The sequence below is a fragment of the Gallinula chloropus genome, assembly GCF_964237585.1.
Source record: "Gallinula chloropus genome assembly, chromosome: 1".
Classification (NCBI taxonomy): domain Eukaryota; kingdom Metazoa; phylum Chordata; class Aves; order Gruiformes; family Rallidae; genus Gallinula; species Gallinula chloropus.
The window spans coordinates 73,813,000-73,829,668 of record NC_140085.1 but is presented as its reverse complement, the minus strand read 5'-3'; the positions used below and the strand labels follow the sequence as shown (position 1 = coordinate 73,829,668).

Here is a 16,669-nt window from a genome sequence, read left to right as displayed (position 1 = left end):
TGAGCATTTGCATCTGGCACAGTTCATACAACAACCATCAACTGCATTTTTAGCCTTCTGATCATGTTGCAACGAAGAAGGTGTCAGGTTTTGGTTCAGGTTGTTCTTTTTCTTTAATTTTTTTTCATTTAAGCCAATGAATAAATAAAAATCATCATAATGGCAGTACTTATTAATTGGAACTCTCACCACACAAGAAATGTCACTCACACAGCTTAGAGAAATGTGGAACAGACTTAAGAAAAGGTTTACAGAAAGTGCCCGATAGAACATTTTTTCCTCACGTCCATTTTCTCCTGTTCCCCTTCTACAAACCTGTCATTTAAGTATAATGTTGTTACATTACAGGAAAAAAAAAAAATTCCACACACACTTTTCCCCTGCTCAGTCATTTGAGCAAGTCATAACTTTCAAATTAATGGAATAAGATAATGTTAAAGTGATAGTTTGCATTCCACTATTGTCAGATTTTCACTGAAGTCACCAAGATTAAAGAGACCAAGAGAAAAATACTTATTTTCAGAAGAGGACAGAAAGCAAGAGATCTTTTTGAGAAAGGAGGGTCCAGCAGAGAGAATAGGGAGTTTACTCCCTTATAGAGATTTGAGACATTAATATATTGTAACACAGGATATCTAATATATAATCTACTGCTGTACCTCTTTCAGCTTTTTTGCCCAGGGTTTCTGAGCTTTCCTAAATCCATCTTCTGCTTCTTTGGTTTCCTTAAATCCTCCCATCATTTGCTTATGAAAGGCTTCCTTCTGCCAGTTCTTGATTTTTTCAAAGTCTTCATTCATCAGTGAACCTTTTACTTCTAGATGTAGTTCACTCACTTTTTCAGCTTCTGACATAAAAGCACACCAAGCCCTTTCTACTGTTCCATACTGTGGGCCTAAACACAACAGAAAGTGTCATTCTCAATAACCATCACCCACATGGAACTTATATTGCCAAGAAACTACCTGAGTCTATTTACTTATATTCATTTGTAAACAGCAATATTGATGCAAACCTAGAAAATGGAACAGTTTATCTTCAGAAAAATCTATTACTTTTTTTTTTTTACACTAGAAGAAATAATATTCATTCAGTCTGGCCTCCTTCATTCAGTACTGTGACCCTCAATATTCCACCTATTAGCTCCTCTTTGAACTGCCTTCAATTTCTCAACATAGGATAACTAGGAAAGGACAAAATCATTTCAGAATATATTCAAGTAGTACCACATTAGTCTTCCATTAGAGCAATGCCTAGCTCTGTCTTTCCCCCACAACCACTGCTCCCTTATTATTCAGATACACTTTTCAAGTTGTGTTTTATACCATTAGTTACCTGATACCAGACAGTACTCTAGAACTGAATCTATGTGGATACTTTAACACTGGAGGCAAGATACATGTGCTGCAGTACAAAACAAGCAAGCCTGCAAAAGAGCAGGGCTTTGTTTTTAATCACAAGACTTTTGTTTGTTACACTACTGAGCCTTTTGCAGACTCCATTACAAGCTAAAAAGTACATTCCTACTTTGTACTTACCAAAAGATATACAAAAACATTTTTTCCATTTGAGAAAGTTTTCAGAGTACAAAAATCAGAATGCATTACCTTTTTCTACAAGCTGTTTCCACCTTTTTGCCCATTCTGTAAGCTGCTGAGCATAGACCTTCTCTATTCGTGCCCGCTCATGAATACAATTCATAAGATCGTTGCAAAGTCTGTGACCATCATCGATTCGTTTTACCGTCCGCTTGTAATTTCCAACCTATAAAGAGAAAAATACTCAACAATTCCTGCTTCAAAGCTCTGAAAACAAGATAAATCTCTAATTAACACAAATACTGTTACCTAGGAGGAAGATAATCTACTAGCAACAGTTAATAAATTATAGCATGAAGTTTTTTCAAGTAACCTTAAAGCTGAACTGCAAAACCACCGCTAAGGCCACAAGCTCTCCTGTTAAAAATGTTACTAATTTTAAAGTGAAAGCTTTATTATATTTTATTAGTCCTGCAATGTAATTATGGGCAGTCATCACAACTGTTCTGCATTATTATAGTTTGATAATGCTTTAGATAATCAACATATTTAAACACAATGCAGTATTCACTCTTTCATGCTTAAATACCTAATGCCTTAATTTTATGCTGCATTTAATCTTTCAGGATTAAAAAATTTCAGGCATGCAAAGGAGTATTGCAACACCTCTGTCAAACATAACAACAGGGTGGGTTTCTTTTCCAGGATGCAGTGTGGAAAAAGCACAGCCACTGTATATTCAGCAGAGACTGGCTGTGCCCTCGTTACGTCTGAGCTTTGCTGCTGATAAACTAGACAGCAGCTCTTCCAAAAGGACGCTGTACAATTTAACGTCAGAAGACACCAACAGCAATGACATGGAGTTAGAATTAACGTGTGAATTCTAAAGAAAAAAACCCATAGTTACTCAACGTACAGGCTACAGAATGACATAGGTAAAAATGTACACTACTAATGAAAATCCATTATATAATGAACATTCCCCTTTCATTTTTGCACACACACCAACCTGGAATCACCCACTTACACGACTGAAGGAGAAAAGAAACCCAAGAAAACCCAGAACCCTGGTACTGCTCTCAGTGTAATATTTCCACTGATTTCAAGGTCACTCAGGTTGGCTTTTGTAAACATTAAACAATACATAAGAACTCTGTTAACAGAATTTGCACAGTCTATTAAATATCACAGACAGTTTCTTATCTGCCCTAACCACCTGACTGAAAAATAAAGATTAGCAGTCAAGCAGCAGATTAAACATTCAAATTCCTAAAGCATGTTTGTAATTTTTACATCTAAATCATACCTAATTCACACCCTAAATACAGGAAATAATCCAACTTTTAGGTTTGCATTTATTTAGAATTTTGTCAGCAGGTATACATGCAAGCCATCTGCTTGTGGATGTACATACTACTCGAAGTACATAAGGAAACACTCTTAAAAGAGGAAAGCAAGTTGTATTACGTGCTGGAAAAAATAAGTGACTATGCTGATAAATATAGACATATGTTAGGACTCCTCAATGCTGGAGGGAAATAATTGAAACCATCAATGGCAGGACAAACCCAATCCCTTTAGACAGGATCCTGAAAGCATTCATTTGTGCATAGTTTTTGGGTTTTGGCTAGACTCATTTCAAAAGACAAAAAAAATTCAGGTAGCATCTAGGAAAACCATCAGTTGGCAGTCACTGAGTTGTCCAAACTCTATAAAAAAGTACACACACACACACACACCCCCACACACACCCCTTTAAACGTAAGTCACAATATAAGTGAAGATAAGAATCTACCAGCATCATGATGAAGCAGACACCAAAAATCAAGATAGTCAGTCCATCCACATCCAAACAGATTTCATCTGTTACGAATAAAGTTTGAAAAATAACCTCTTCTTTTCAGGAGAAACTGAGAAGCAGGCAGTTTCAAACTAACACTGTACTCTAGCAAATATAATATACATATGAAATCAAAGCATTAAGAAAATTAAGTACCTCAAAGAATACTTTATAAAACCTTTGGAATGGAAGGGTAAAATCATCTGCTCAAAATTACTCCAGCTGTAGGTTCACAGCCAAGCAGATAGTTAAAGCAGGTTATGCTAGCTTGGCACAACTACTGAAGCTTTATATTAGCATCAATTTGTGTCTCCAGTTATGTGCCATGGGATTTAAGTCTTGAGCATGAACACTTCCTTTCATAAGTTTTCACTACTAAATTAGCATTTTAAATACTAATATTGAATGGGAGCTGGCTGCCTCATGGTATTTTTTTATTGCTTTCATTTTGTGTTGTCTGAACAAATTCTAATCTCATGGTAATATCTGGCAGCTGCCAAATCTCAGGCAAGTATTCAGAGATTAATTTACCTCACCTATTCTGGTCCACTCACTATTACTGGATAAGGCAACCCTTGAAGAGCTGCATGCAGATGTAAGATAACTCACCCATGCTACCTCCTTCTCCACAGGAAGAATGAATGAACTAGCATCATAGTCTGGAACCTATATAACCAGCCACCAGGCCCACAATACTAGAAAACAACAATCTAATATAAAAAGCTTTCTTTGGAATAAAAATATTTTCAAGGGAAAAAAAAAGTTCATTTGATTTATGAAACTGTAGCTTACAGTGTGTTAGGGCATGAAATTTGAATATTAAGTCTATGGGGAATGCTGGAATTTTGGAAATAAAGCATTTTTCTGTGTTTCATGACACACAACATAATTTATAAACTTGACATTTAACATTTTTAATTGTTAGTGTTTACTTTAAAAACTGCATTTTAAGTTATGGACACCACAATAACAAATTTTTTTGAGAGGTGGCATGTGCAGTGTGCGAGACAGAGACAGGCTCAGAGGTATGAAAGCACAAGGTTTTTAAACCACAGAGCCAAGTGAAGGGAAAAGAACCCAGTCTTTATGCAGCCAAGGAACTACTAAGTTAAGAGTCAAATTAAAGAATTTAATTCTAAAAAAATCCTATAAGCACATTAAAGATACCCTGAATTTTTGAAATGAAAACATGACTTAATACAGCATTTTGGACAAGACTATTTTCTCCAGTTCTTGAGGTAGACTGCAAACATGCTACAAGACTTCTCCCTTCCCAAGAAGTATTTGAGCCAAAACAAAAAAGATGTTCTTTTATTGGTAGCAACTGACCATTGGACAAAATAAATTATTATTTTTTTTTAAAGTACAGTGTTTCTTTGTTTCATTCAGAGCCACACTTACATGATGTCTTACAATTTTCAGACTTCAATTAGCACTGTTCTGTCCATGAACATTTGATTTTGTTAGTTAGAAAAACTTTCTGATCATTCAGGTCATTGGGCTATTATTCCCTGTTAAACAGGTGGCAGACAACCAACACAAAGTTATTAGTTTCTCTGTCTTACAAATGGAACATTTGTTTCAGGAAGGTAAATTGTAAAATTATAAGCTTTCTTACAGTTGCAAGAAAAATGAGAGAGATTTAAAAACTCTATCCTGCTTTCATTTCAGCATTAACTCTTTACCCATCTGAAAGAGACATTTTATTACATGATACCACATTCAGCTGCTATTTAACCTCAGTTGCCAGAAATACTTGAAAAGGAAACACCAAGAGTTTATTTGTTCAAAATACAGCTACAATGGTCACTTTCTTGATGCAATCAGTGAATTCTGTGAAAACTGTAATTCACAGTTTTGTGTCACACCACCTCCCCCTTTTCTAAGTTAAGCTAACCACCAGTTTCCCTTTGCTGCTAAGTAGCCCCAGCTGATCCTGTTTTGCCCCATTTATCTTACAGGCATCATAAATGCCTTCAGATCCTTGTTTTGCTTATTCAAGAAAACATTTCTTCTCATTTTGATATTTCTTCTCATGCACGAACACAGTAAAATCACCTCAAATCCTTTGTCAAATAGATGATTTAGAAAATCTCAAATAGCCAGAGAAAAGCCACATAAATATGCTGTGATGAGGCATTTAGTGCTGTATAGTTTGCAGTCCAGCCATGTCTCCTCTGCAACCACCAGTGTAATAGCAGCCAAGCACTGTCATTAATATGATCTTTAGTGGAACATTTAAGAACTTACAACTTCATTATTTTACAATTTCACAGCACTAAACGCAAAGGGAGAGTCTTAAATCACCTAGGCTTCTTTACCTCAAGTAATAGAATATACATACATATATTTTTAGCATATTCATAGAGCAGGATAAAAGCCTCTAGAGAGTTAAACATGCTTAGCAGTTTTTTCTGGTACACTGAATAAAACAGATTGGTATTCTAATTTATTAGTGGCCCAGAAAGTGGCAAAAGTTCAGCTATTACTAAACTCGAGTCACTTAATTCTAGTATATCATGATAATTATTGTAACCACAAATATTTCAGCAGTTTCAAATGCCTCAAGTAAGATTTTATAACTACTCTTTTTCCAAGCTTGTTGAGCTTATTCAGAACTAGTCAGCCTTTACGAGCTGGAACCATTCAAAGGAAAAGTCACCACAACATAGGATTTTTTAATGGACAAATATCCACAGACAGGAAACAAAATAACGAGCTTTGAAGGCTCATAGTCAAACCCACAGATAGTGATGGCCAATATGGGGACAATGCTTGCTATTATTTCTGACATTCCATTTAACCATGCGTACAATTTCTTTCCAGCTACATCCAACAAGAAGTTTCCAAACATTTCAACCAGAATTAACATCCATAATACTGAGAGGGAGGAGGGTGTGCAAATAAAAAGAATTAGCAAAGTGCATAATTAGCACATACACAGTCCAAATACAAACACTAGCTCTGTGTATATGAATTTTCTAAGTTCACTTATATACATTTACCACTGATTGCAAAAAAAAAAAATCCTGAGGAAGCTCTTAAACCCACAAAATCAAAAGCCAAGCATGCCAGTAAAGCAAACACCTGGCAATACAAATGGTGAATTTTATGTTGCTCAACATCAGCTGGAAAAAAAGCACATAGGAGAATCTACTATCGCAGAGTCCAAGTATTTTTTTAAAAGGAAAAAAACCCCACCACAAAACAGTCGGCTTCATCGTCAAAAAGCATTAATTGTCAAGTAACTGGAATCTCTCAACATAGGAAGAGCTCTTCAATAGTCAAGAGTGAGTTTTGGAAGTTTCTCCCTGCATCCAACTCACACCCCCTCAACAGACAACTCGCATAGACAGCAGCTGACAGTACAGTAGGCATGAAGTACAGCTATGAGGAATACCAAATGGGCAGGACCAAGGCCAACTGTGCAGGCAGTTTATAATATAGTTTGTGGGAGATGTCCCACAACAGCTGCCTCTGCTATTCAGTGTTGGGTTTGGGCCTTGCTTTGGGTTGGGCATTTGGAATGGGGAATGCGTATGGTGGCCAAATTTCACCCATACTACACAGAGGATTGACTTCCCCTTTCTGAATAAATTGAAAACCTTCTCTTACTAGTGGATCTCTCAACAAATACTTTAATATGCAATGCAAGCCATATGCCGAGCACTTCAAAATGAAGACCCTGTCCTGTCCTTCCAAGGAATCCAGTCACAGGCCTAAGTTCACAGGCCTAATGCCAGCTGCTGGTTTAGCAGCTGTTTAGAACAAATTTTTTTTTTTGGATGAGTAGGTGGTTTCACAGGGCAGTTAACCACTCCTGCACTAAGTAGAAAGGGCTCTGTAGTGCTGATGCCAGCAGAAAATAAGAGGGCGTAAGGCCTCACAACTAGTGTCTAAGTAGCATGTAGCCTGTGAGGGCCACATCGCTCATTAAAAATAAATACCTCCACAGGAAGAGTAGCTTTTCCTTTTGATGTCTTACCTAGCAAGATATGAACACACTTCTACTTTGATCTCTAGGAATGCTTACTCATCGTCTTTCTTGCCTTTGCAGGTATTTAAGTGAACAATAGCATTGGTCTCAGTTTGCTCAAGGCATTTTTCTTTTATTATGACCATGATGGTGATTAGTAAGCATAAGGCTGGAGCTTAATTAAAAAAACAGATCACAAAAGTTAGCCTTCCATTTATTATTAATATACTACATTCTTTCACATGCATTTCAAAACTACTTCAGTACAACAGGGTCAAGAGGGTTGTCCATTTCTCATGTTTTACAGGAATGTCAGAACCAACCAGTTCTGCCACAGTCTATTTTTGGATGCAAGAAAGTGGCACAAATGATTATGACAAACCAAGTTGTATTTACAGCAGTCATGCAAATGCTGAGAGTTCATATGACAGATAAGAAAGAAATACAAAGGCCCTTCAGGCTCTAAATTTTCCACTTTCCCTTAGAAAAGGTACTGCCATCCAGTTCCAGGTTATCAGCAACAACCTTAAGACTACCCAAAGCACACCACCCCTGTCAGCTAAGTAACAGAGAGAAAGGAATTTGTTCTTGGAGCATATCAACAAGATTCCTCTGTCTTAGAAAATTTCTGCACCGGGAGAATGTCATGAGCTTAACCAGACACCAAGTACAAAAAGACTTGTTAGAAAGATGACTAATGAAAAAGAAGCTTCCATTGCTCAAGTAATTTAAGGCATTGCTACAACTGAAGCACCGATTAAATCCTCTGTCATTATTTTGTAGCAATATCTTTCAGAATATCTCTTATTACTAGAAAGCAAGGCATTGCAAAATAAGCAAGCTTATAGGAGAACATGTACTCTGTCTCCTGAAGTACTTCTATTTGGTAAACACCCAGACAAATTAGAGGAAAGTATCTGTTCTACTGAAAAGGGTTTATCATCCTGATAGAAAACAAAACCCTTCTAAGTAGTAGCTTGGGTTAATTAAATAATGATAAAAATCTTTAATTTAATTGTGAAAGTTGCTGCTATTTCTATTTCATGCAAAGAATGATGTATGTTTCTGAAAGCCTAATTTTCCACTTATACCAGCTGTTTTGATACAAGATGCCTAAGCCTTATCCTATCCACGTTTTGACTGATACCGTGTTGTCAACATGAACAGAAATCCAAGCAGCAATTTCTCCAGTTCCTTTTCAACAAGACAACTATTTCACAACCACAAATCTGAACCTGATAACAGTATCTGAGTAGTAATAAAATATGAGCCGTTAAAGGAAAAAAAACCCTATTTGTATTGGATTTCAGGCACTGAGCCTGACTCTCAATGCCAGAACTGAGTTTCCATGAAGAGCACTGAAATAGCCTAATAAAAAAATAGTATCATAGGTAAAGTAACCTGCATTGCATTGCTCCATGGGCAATCTGAGCATAATGAACCAGACACGCTTAAAGCAGTTAAATTCAGTACCATGCGGCCACATACTATAGATCACATTTTTAAATGCCAAACTGTTAGTAATCATCTCTGTGATAAGGAACCCTAGGCAAACGCAACGACAGCTCCAAAAGAAAGCAAACAGTCTAAGAGCCAGAAGAGTAATTAAGAACAAAGTGTTTTATTTCCTAAAGACAACTTTGTACAAGATTTCTGTCAACAGCAATGGGAAAAAGCTTTGAAGCCAGTTTATCAACATTTTGTTAAGTTGAGTTTTTATTACTAGTTCAACATCAACATTCAAGAAATACAAGTGGTTTAGTTTCAAAGATAACAGTGAGCAAGAAACAGTTTCCACAGTAAGTTCTTCAGATAGGTCCCACACCCAGCCACCTCACTCTTTCCTAAATGTCTTTCAAGAAAAAGATGTGCTTTGCAGCACACTCCAAAGGTAAATAAATCTGAGCTATTTTGGAGTGTGAGTGAACAAACTCAAAAGCTCACCCTGCCAGACCGCCTCTTCTGTGCATAGCCAAGATTAAATCCATTCAGTGCTTTCAGCTGTGGCAGGAAAACAGCAAGGTGGCTTTTAAGCAACTGCAGGCTGTCTCTAAAAACAAACAAAAAACCCTATTCGTGTAAAATACCTTAAAAACCTCTAAGGAAAGGGTGCAAACGACAATTCGGCTGGAAGGATACAGGTTCCAAATTCACTAAGAGTTCTTTACTTGTTATCTGAAGCATAAAGTACTAAGGTGAGCATTCTGGAGACACTGAATCTTTTCTACTTAAGTCAGACAAAACATTGATAAAAGCAGTTATCCATTTTGAGAGAGATTAAGACTATATTCAAAGCTGCAATCTTCAGAAAGAACTCATTCAGAACACACAAAAAAATGGACAAGTTTCAGACTAAAATTCTGTCAAATTTAGTTTGGAAACATGGCTCAAACCAGAGGTATTTAAACAAGAGTTTGGTAATTAAGTTTGAGGTTTGCTTTTGCTTTCTGTATGTCACAAAATTGCAGAGTTATTCTTCAGTTAAATCTATTAAGACTTGCACAGGCTTTCCTTTACTTTAGGCTTATGTTTTACCAACAGCAAACCTCCTCCCACCTCTTAACTCTTGATCAGAAGGATAATTCCTGCCTTGCTGTTCTTGCAGGCTTCTCTAGAAAGGCATGCTTTAAAGTCAAATGGTACATTCTGCCAAGGGATCACCTGGCCTAAGCAAACTGCCGGATACCATAATTGTTCACTCATACCTAATCAGAAGTACATACAAACCAAAATACATTCCAGGCCAGCATCAGGCACACATGTCAAAATGCAATTACCCTAACAGAAATGAAGAAGCGTAGAGCGCAGAGGTGACAGGAAAACTATTTCTGGATGAAAGCAATTACTCAAAATATCCTGTATCAAGGCTACAATGCAGTGTAGAGCACAGCTTTAACCACTTTCCCTCATGTTATACTTTAGTCCAATCATTTTGTTCACTGTTCGGATTTAGAAAAAGCACCACCTTCCCTGTCATGTGATGCTACACACAACTACAAAGGCTGTCAACCAAAAGATAAGTTTTACATTAATCACATTTCTCATTATAATGGGGTATTGCCACGACTATATTGGTCTTCTGAGTAGTTTAACACCCAGTAAGAAGTCACCCTATGATAAGCAGCAAAGTGCAAAGAAACAGCAGTTTCCTTGCTTAAATTATCTCAGCTATTTCCATTTGGAGTTTATATACATGCTTAAGAATGCTTTGTAAACAAGTCTGAAGCTACAGAGACTGTAAATTTACCAAGGACAGCATGCATGAAGGTCACAATTCACTGCAATGTCAATCCTTCCTGTTAATATTTCAGCATCAATATAAAATCAATTATCTATATCAGATCACTCTTTTTCATGCTTGGTTCAAGGTATTTCAGAATCCATAAAAGCTCAAACTCTGCAGAATACCAGAGATGTCATACCACACATTCTTCAATTATCCAGTTACATAAACATTTAGATATACCCACTGTAGTCTTTCAGCTATACATACAACACTTTATGATAACCTGCTATATATTCTTAAGGCTCTAACTTATTTGTTTGGTTTTGCTTTTTATTTTAAACCACAACACAAATGTGTTTTCAGCACCAACTGAAAAACTTTCACAGCCTCCCCTGCTTCACTCAAATACACAAATAGCTTTAACTTACTGAAATGTCAAGCCTTTGGTCACTTGCCTAAAAATAATGACAAGCCTTTACCTCAGTACAAAAACCAACCATCTCTATTAATGGTTTTTTTAAAGAATCGGTTTTTGTAGCCACAAACCCTCCATTTGTCTCCTCAGCACAAAGCAGAGAAACAGCAAAACACATAGTAAAGCCTACATAATTCAATACTTAAAACACCAAAATTCATTGAAGTGTTCCCTTTATATCGCTAAACTGTCAAAAGCTTAGTACAAAGAAAACCAGGAATTGTTATTTTTTAATATAGTAATCAATTGCATTGGAAGTCCTATTTTACTTTCAGAAAAACTGTTAATACTTCAAACATCCTTAAAGTCACTTCAGTAACAAAGCCATTGAATTATCACTGAAATGCATTTTTTTACTGCAGCTAAATCTGTGTTTCACCCCCTGAAAGTGTGAACACGTTCTCTAGAACTTTTATTAAGCCAAACCCATTCCACAAGAATTGCATCCTCAGTTCTGGGGATTACTTTTAACTGATTGTAAATGCTAGCTTTCCCCTTTGAGCAACTTGCATACCAATATGTCAACTCTCAAAACACAATCCTTTTTCAGCCCAATGTACTCGAAGTTTCAGAAAAGTATATAAATTATTCATCTGAAATTTTTCTTCTTGACCACATTAACATAACAATGTTTTCTGGCTATACACCAAAAAAGAAAAGCAGAGAAAAGAATTAAGCCTGTAAGGAAAGAAGCTGATTGCAATACTGAAGTCTAACTTTTTTTTAATCCAAGGATAAACGCACTGGTGTAGTACATTACTTTTCATTGCTTATGAAACAGACCAGTTCTGACCTTTTGGAAGGAATACATAGAAAAGTCCAAAGAAACAGATTAAGAAATAGTATTTACAAATTATCTAAGTCATCAATAGCATAAACACAAACAATACCTCTAACCCACCCATAATTAGCATCAAATACATTTAAGCTGTACTTTGCAAAGGTCTTAGCTTAAGCTAATAGCTATTTCCTACTATCATCCCTTACTATTAATTACCAGAGTTCACATCTGTCCAAACATAATCATACTAGTTTACAAAGTTCCCCTTCTTATTTATTCATCTTTTATACTTCCAGACATGATTACACAATGGAAGACAACAGCTTGGTACTATATAGCCAGCCACAGACCATGTTCTCCTGCCAAGTATAGGATGCCCTACACATACAAATAAGGACTGCCTCCTTATTTTGAAACATTTCTACCAAGGAAGCTTGTCCAGAAAGTTGCCTCAGCATAAAATAAAAATCCCACAGAATAATTGAGGTTGGAAGAAACCTCTGGAGATCATCTAGTCCAACCCCCAGTCCAAGCTGGCCTGATAGCTCAGGACCACATCCAGCTGCCATATCAGAGTAGAGGTCCTACAGTCTCTCTGCAGTCACTCTACAGAGTACTGCTACAACAGAAGGGGTTAATATTTTAACTATTTTCATGTTTGCTACAGTTCAAACTCAAAAGAGCTCCCAGTCACATGATAGAAATCTGTTCTACTGAATACAGTTCATCTGGATAGTGTACTTACCTCCCGTTATGTCAGTATTAACTGTGTCAAAACCTTTCTTTTTCTTGCAATAAATTTGTTGGTTTTGTAAAATGTTTTCTGCTCCCTGAAGTTTGCTCTCTTTAAAGCTTAATCAAATCATCATAACATCTGAAAGCCTTCTTCAGATTGGGGCAGCACACATTACTCATATTACAATGCACTATCTTCATGTATATTTTTGCACTGAGATAAGCATAAGAATTCCTCTCAAAAAGTTTCTATCTAGATAAAAACAGGAGACATGCAGTACATTCACACAGTCTTACATTTGTAACTTATATATACTTACAGTAGCCTTTAACAGTCATTTAGACATTCAACTGCCTTGATAATTTTTAAAGCTACCCAGCCACATCCCTCTTGTCAATAGAAATCAACAAAGGTTCAAGTCTGAGTTGCACACATTATCCAAATGCATGATCCTCAAGCTTGTGCCAGTTAAAAACACTTGACAGAACTAGGCCAAAATTTAAAAGGTCATTTCTACCCTGACGGCTATTTCTGAAGATCACAATAACCAAAGGTGTCATGTACTGCAGCTCTCTCCCATTTTGCAAATGTACAAAAATCAAGTTTTCTGTAATCAGTGTAAAAAATAAAATCAAAACATTGTGATAAACATTTACCTCCCAGAAGCTATCACTAGAAACTTCTACTCCAACAGAATCATCATATGAGCCAGACATTTCTATGCGTGAAGATCTTGTAAGTATTCAGAGCTTAAACACCTTCAGAATCTGTAAAAAGATACAAGAAATTATTTAACAACATTAATAATGGAAAACAGTTATCAAAAGAAGAATGAGGTTAGGTAACATCCTTCAATTCTTTTTATATTTATTTCAGATAAAAACAAGAGGTAACCCCTTCAGGGCATGTAAATAAGCGCATTGTGCAACAGAACACTGCTCTACTGCACACAGTTGTTGGCTCTTACCATGACATTTGTTGTCCAGAAATCCATCATCTTATATCAAATGTCACCAAACTCTTGAATTTATTTTGTCATAAATTTTCCTATTACAACCAGAAGATCAGGCAGAGCGATGCTTACTTGGTAAGTATTCTGCTTCAAATCATTCCATAGGAGCCAACCAACCGTCCTTTGCTACTGCTACAACAACCTGCACCACGGCCTATTCCTTTCCCAATGGAAAACTGGTAGATAATGAAACCCACTGTAAATATTTAAGGCCAAAAATGTTTGCTGATGTAAAGAAAAATAAATCAATATTCTTTTTAGAGGGAAGAGGTTTTATTTCTGCAAAAATTTTAGACTGAAATCATGTACTTGGAATCTAAAAGGCATCCACAAATCAAAACAAGAGCTTCCTCAGCAAGAATGTAAAGCAAGAACCAGGTGAAGAGCATTGCAGCTACATAAATCAAGCACAGAACATGAGACCAGACATCTTCCTGAAAGTCTCAGCACAGTTTATGATACTCAGACAGCCTCAGTTACCACACTCAACCATCTCTGACCAGATCTCTTATGGGGCTAGTAAGTACTTGGGCTACTTGTTATCTTCTTGCCAGCCCACTTGTGCATTTTAAAGGGGATGGTAGATTATAAATGATGTTATGATGCAGATATCTACCATTGCACATGCACCAAGTAAAAATTATAGGCTCTATGACAGAAGGTCTCCTTGAAGCTGATGATTACTTTCCCTGTTAGTTGAAACTCCCACACCTAGTTTTCCTGCATTTTATTTGTGACATTACCATACTATTCCATTGTTTTCTTTTAGAAAACTAAGCAAAAATATCAACTCCAAATTCTCATCTTTTTACTAAAAGTCACTCGTTACTTCAACAATTCAGGCATTCTGACACAGCTACATGGAAGGAAAACATGAAGGAGATGACTGTTTATAAAGCTCAGCATACTGAGGAAAAAATGATAGGGTTACCTTAAGCTAACATTTAAAGTAAGTATCAGAAACAGTACTGAGGCAAAAATTCAGGCACTTACATCCACAGCTGCAGTTTGTGGGGTGGAGACCAAGAGGTAGGAGATGAAGGAAACTGCTCCCTCCCACAACACACATATGCAAATCCCTACCTAATCTCTACAGGTACTTCATCAAGTTCTCCCGTTCAGCTTTCTCCTATCAAGTTTGCCTACACCTACTGCCAGGGCTATATGCAGGTAAACAGATTTTACCACACCTGCTGGGATAAATATCTTTATCAGCAGACTATAGGATGAAGCTCCCCTTCTCTTTTGCCCCATGAATATTCTTCCCTTAACGCAGTGGGGCCACTTCAAAAGGGAGAGAAGAAAACACCTGCAAGCCTGGCCTACCTTGCAACCATGTGGTTATGACACACTGCTCAGAGAAACCAAGTGGAAAGCCTCCACCGCCAAGGAGAATCCAACACTAACTTCCCATTTCTTGGATGCTCTGAAAATAACTGTGCCCTAAGAATAGGCACACACCGCTTGTTTGTAAGAAAAACTAGCTACTGAAACACCACAGTTGTTTGGACAGTCGCAGCCCGAACAGAACAAAGAACTGCTCTAGCTGGTAAGACAAGCTGTTTCTCTTGAACAGTTTTTCATCCAATACACAGAGAGCTTAAATAACCTTAGCACTGAATACACAACTGAAAACAGGGCCATCAATTGTTAGATTTTTGTTTTGAAAAGACAGTCAAAAATACAGGAAGGGTTCTGTGAAATGGCAACTGCTATAAAGGAAGATAGTGTATCGAGACAAAAGTATTTTTACATCTCAGTGTAACAATCTTCAACTTATTAGTAATTACAAAAATAAAACCAGACCAAAAAACTCCAAAACCTGCTTTTCCACCTGTGCTTTCATTAAAGCAAGAGGGAAAAGCATGTTAAAAGACTATTCAATCATCAGTTTCTCAGTGTGCTGCTGAGAAACTCATTCACACATGAAATGAATTCTTTCCAGGTAAATTTTAGCCCTTGTAATTCTTACAAAACATCAAGGTAAGCAGAGATCACCTTTGTGTTTATATTACTTGATAGTCTTTCTTAGATAGACAAAAACATCACCAGGATGAAACAAGAGTGCAATAAACTTGCAATCAGTTGGGCAAACTCAAAAGACTAACATGACATTAAACGGCTTTTTCTAAGAGTTTGGTTTCAAGTTTTCACCACAAAATCACAGTTATGCAGTGGTATCTGTAACCATAATTTCTGGAGTAATTTTATCTGGTCAAAGGGAGACCTAGAGTTTAAAGTCAACTTGTTAGATCAATAAACACTGCCAGCTAGACTATGTTAACTGCTCACGGCCTCTTGCTTTCCTCCCTCTCTATGTGAGCAGCACTAACACAACCAAACAAGGGCCTGAAGCAAGCACGTGACCCAAGCATGCCACGCACGTACCAAAGGTTCTCAGGAAGGGTTCTATAGTTGTTTTCCTATAGTACACCAAGATCTGCAACCAGTGTGTTTACTGCCATTTGCAAGAGATCAGGCAGACAACGGTAGAGTTCAGCATCTCAGGCAAAAGTATAAACCCAAAGTAAAATTTTAACAAGTCACCCATCCCACCCCTCAAAAGCACACAAGTATTTTTCCCCTCCACTTACAAAAGGAAAAGACAATAAAAGTGTTCTGAAGTAATACAGCGTCCACTTAATTTTAACAAATTTGCCTGAACTATACTGGTGCTGGAAGTTTACTCTGAAAAGCTACATGGAAAATGGGAAAAGTTGAAACAGAGGAACATTTTCTTAATTGAGGGAACAGGTTGTGGGGCCTTTTTTCCCTTAAAAAACCCAAACACCAACAAAACAACAAACCCCAAACCAAATACTTTTATTCTTCCTCAACTAAAACTGAATACAGAGCTATCCTTTCTTTTTTCCATAAAAGCATGAAAATGATCAGCACTCAGGAAATTCTGATGAATTTAAGGTTTTCACATGCCAAATACTACACTGTGAGAAAGTATGAGCAAGCGTATTTAGGGAAATATTATGAAGTCATAGCAACAGCTGGCACAGAAAAACACTATTTGTACAGCATTACTTAAAAATAAACGGAATATTGAGATAGGAACATTAAGCAGCATGAGTCA

At 36.8% G+C, this 16,669-nt stretch overlaps 1 protein-coding gene across 1 annotated transcript in view; it reads right to left on the bottom strand.

Moving 5' to 3' along the window:
* The window catches only part of PACSIN2 (protein kinase C and casein kinase substrate in neurons 2), a 64,265-nt gene that overhangs the window by 15,920 nt on the left and 31,676 nt on the right, over positions 1-16,669 (bottom strand). The window contains exons 2-4 of the mRNA XM_084266292.1: positions 13,229-13,339; positions 1,608-1,764; positions 660-895 (exon numbers count right to left, since the gene is read on the bottom strand). Coding sequence (XP_084122418.1) covers positions 660-895; positions 1,608-1,764; positions 13,229-13,288 — 453 coding nt within the window. The 5' untranslated portion in view covers positions 13,289-13,339. The remainder of the gene's footprint in view (positions 1-659; positions 896-1,607; positions 1,765-13,228; positions 13,340-16,669) is intronic.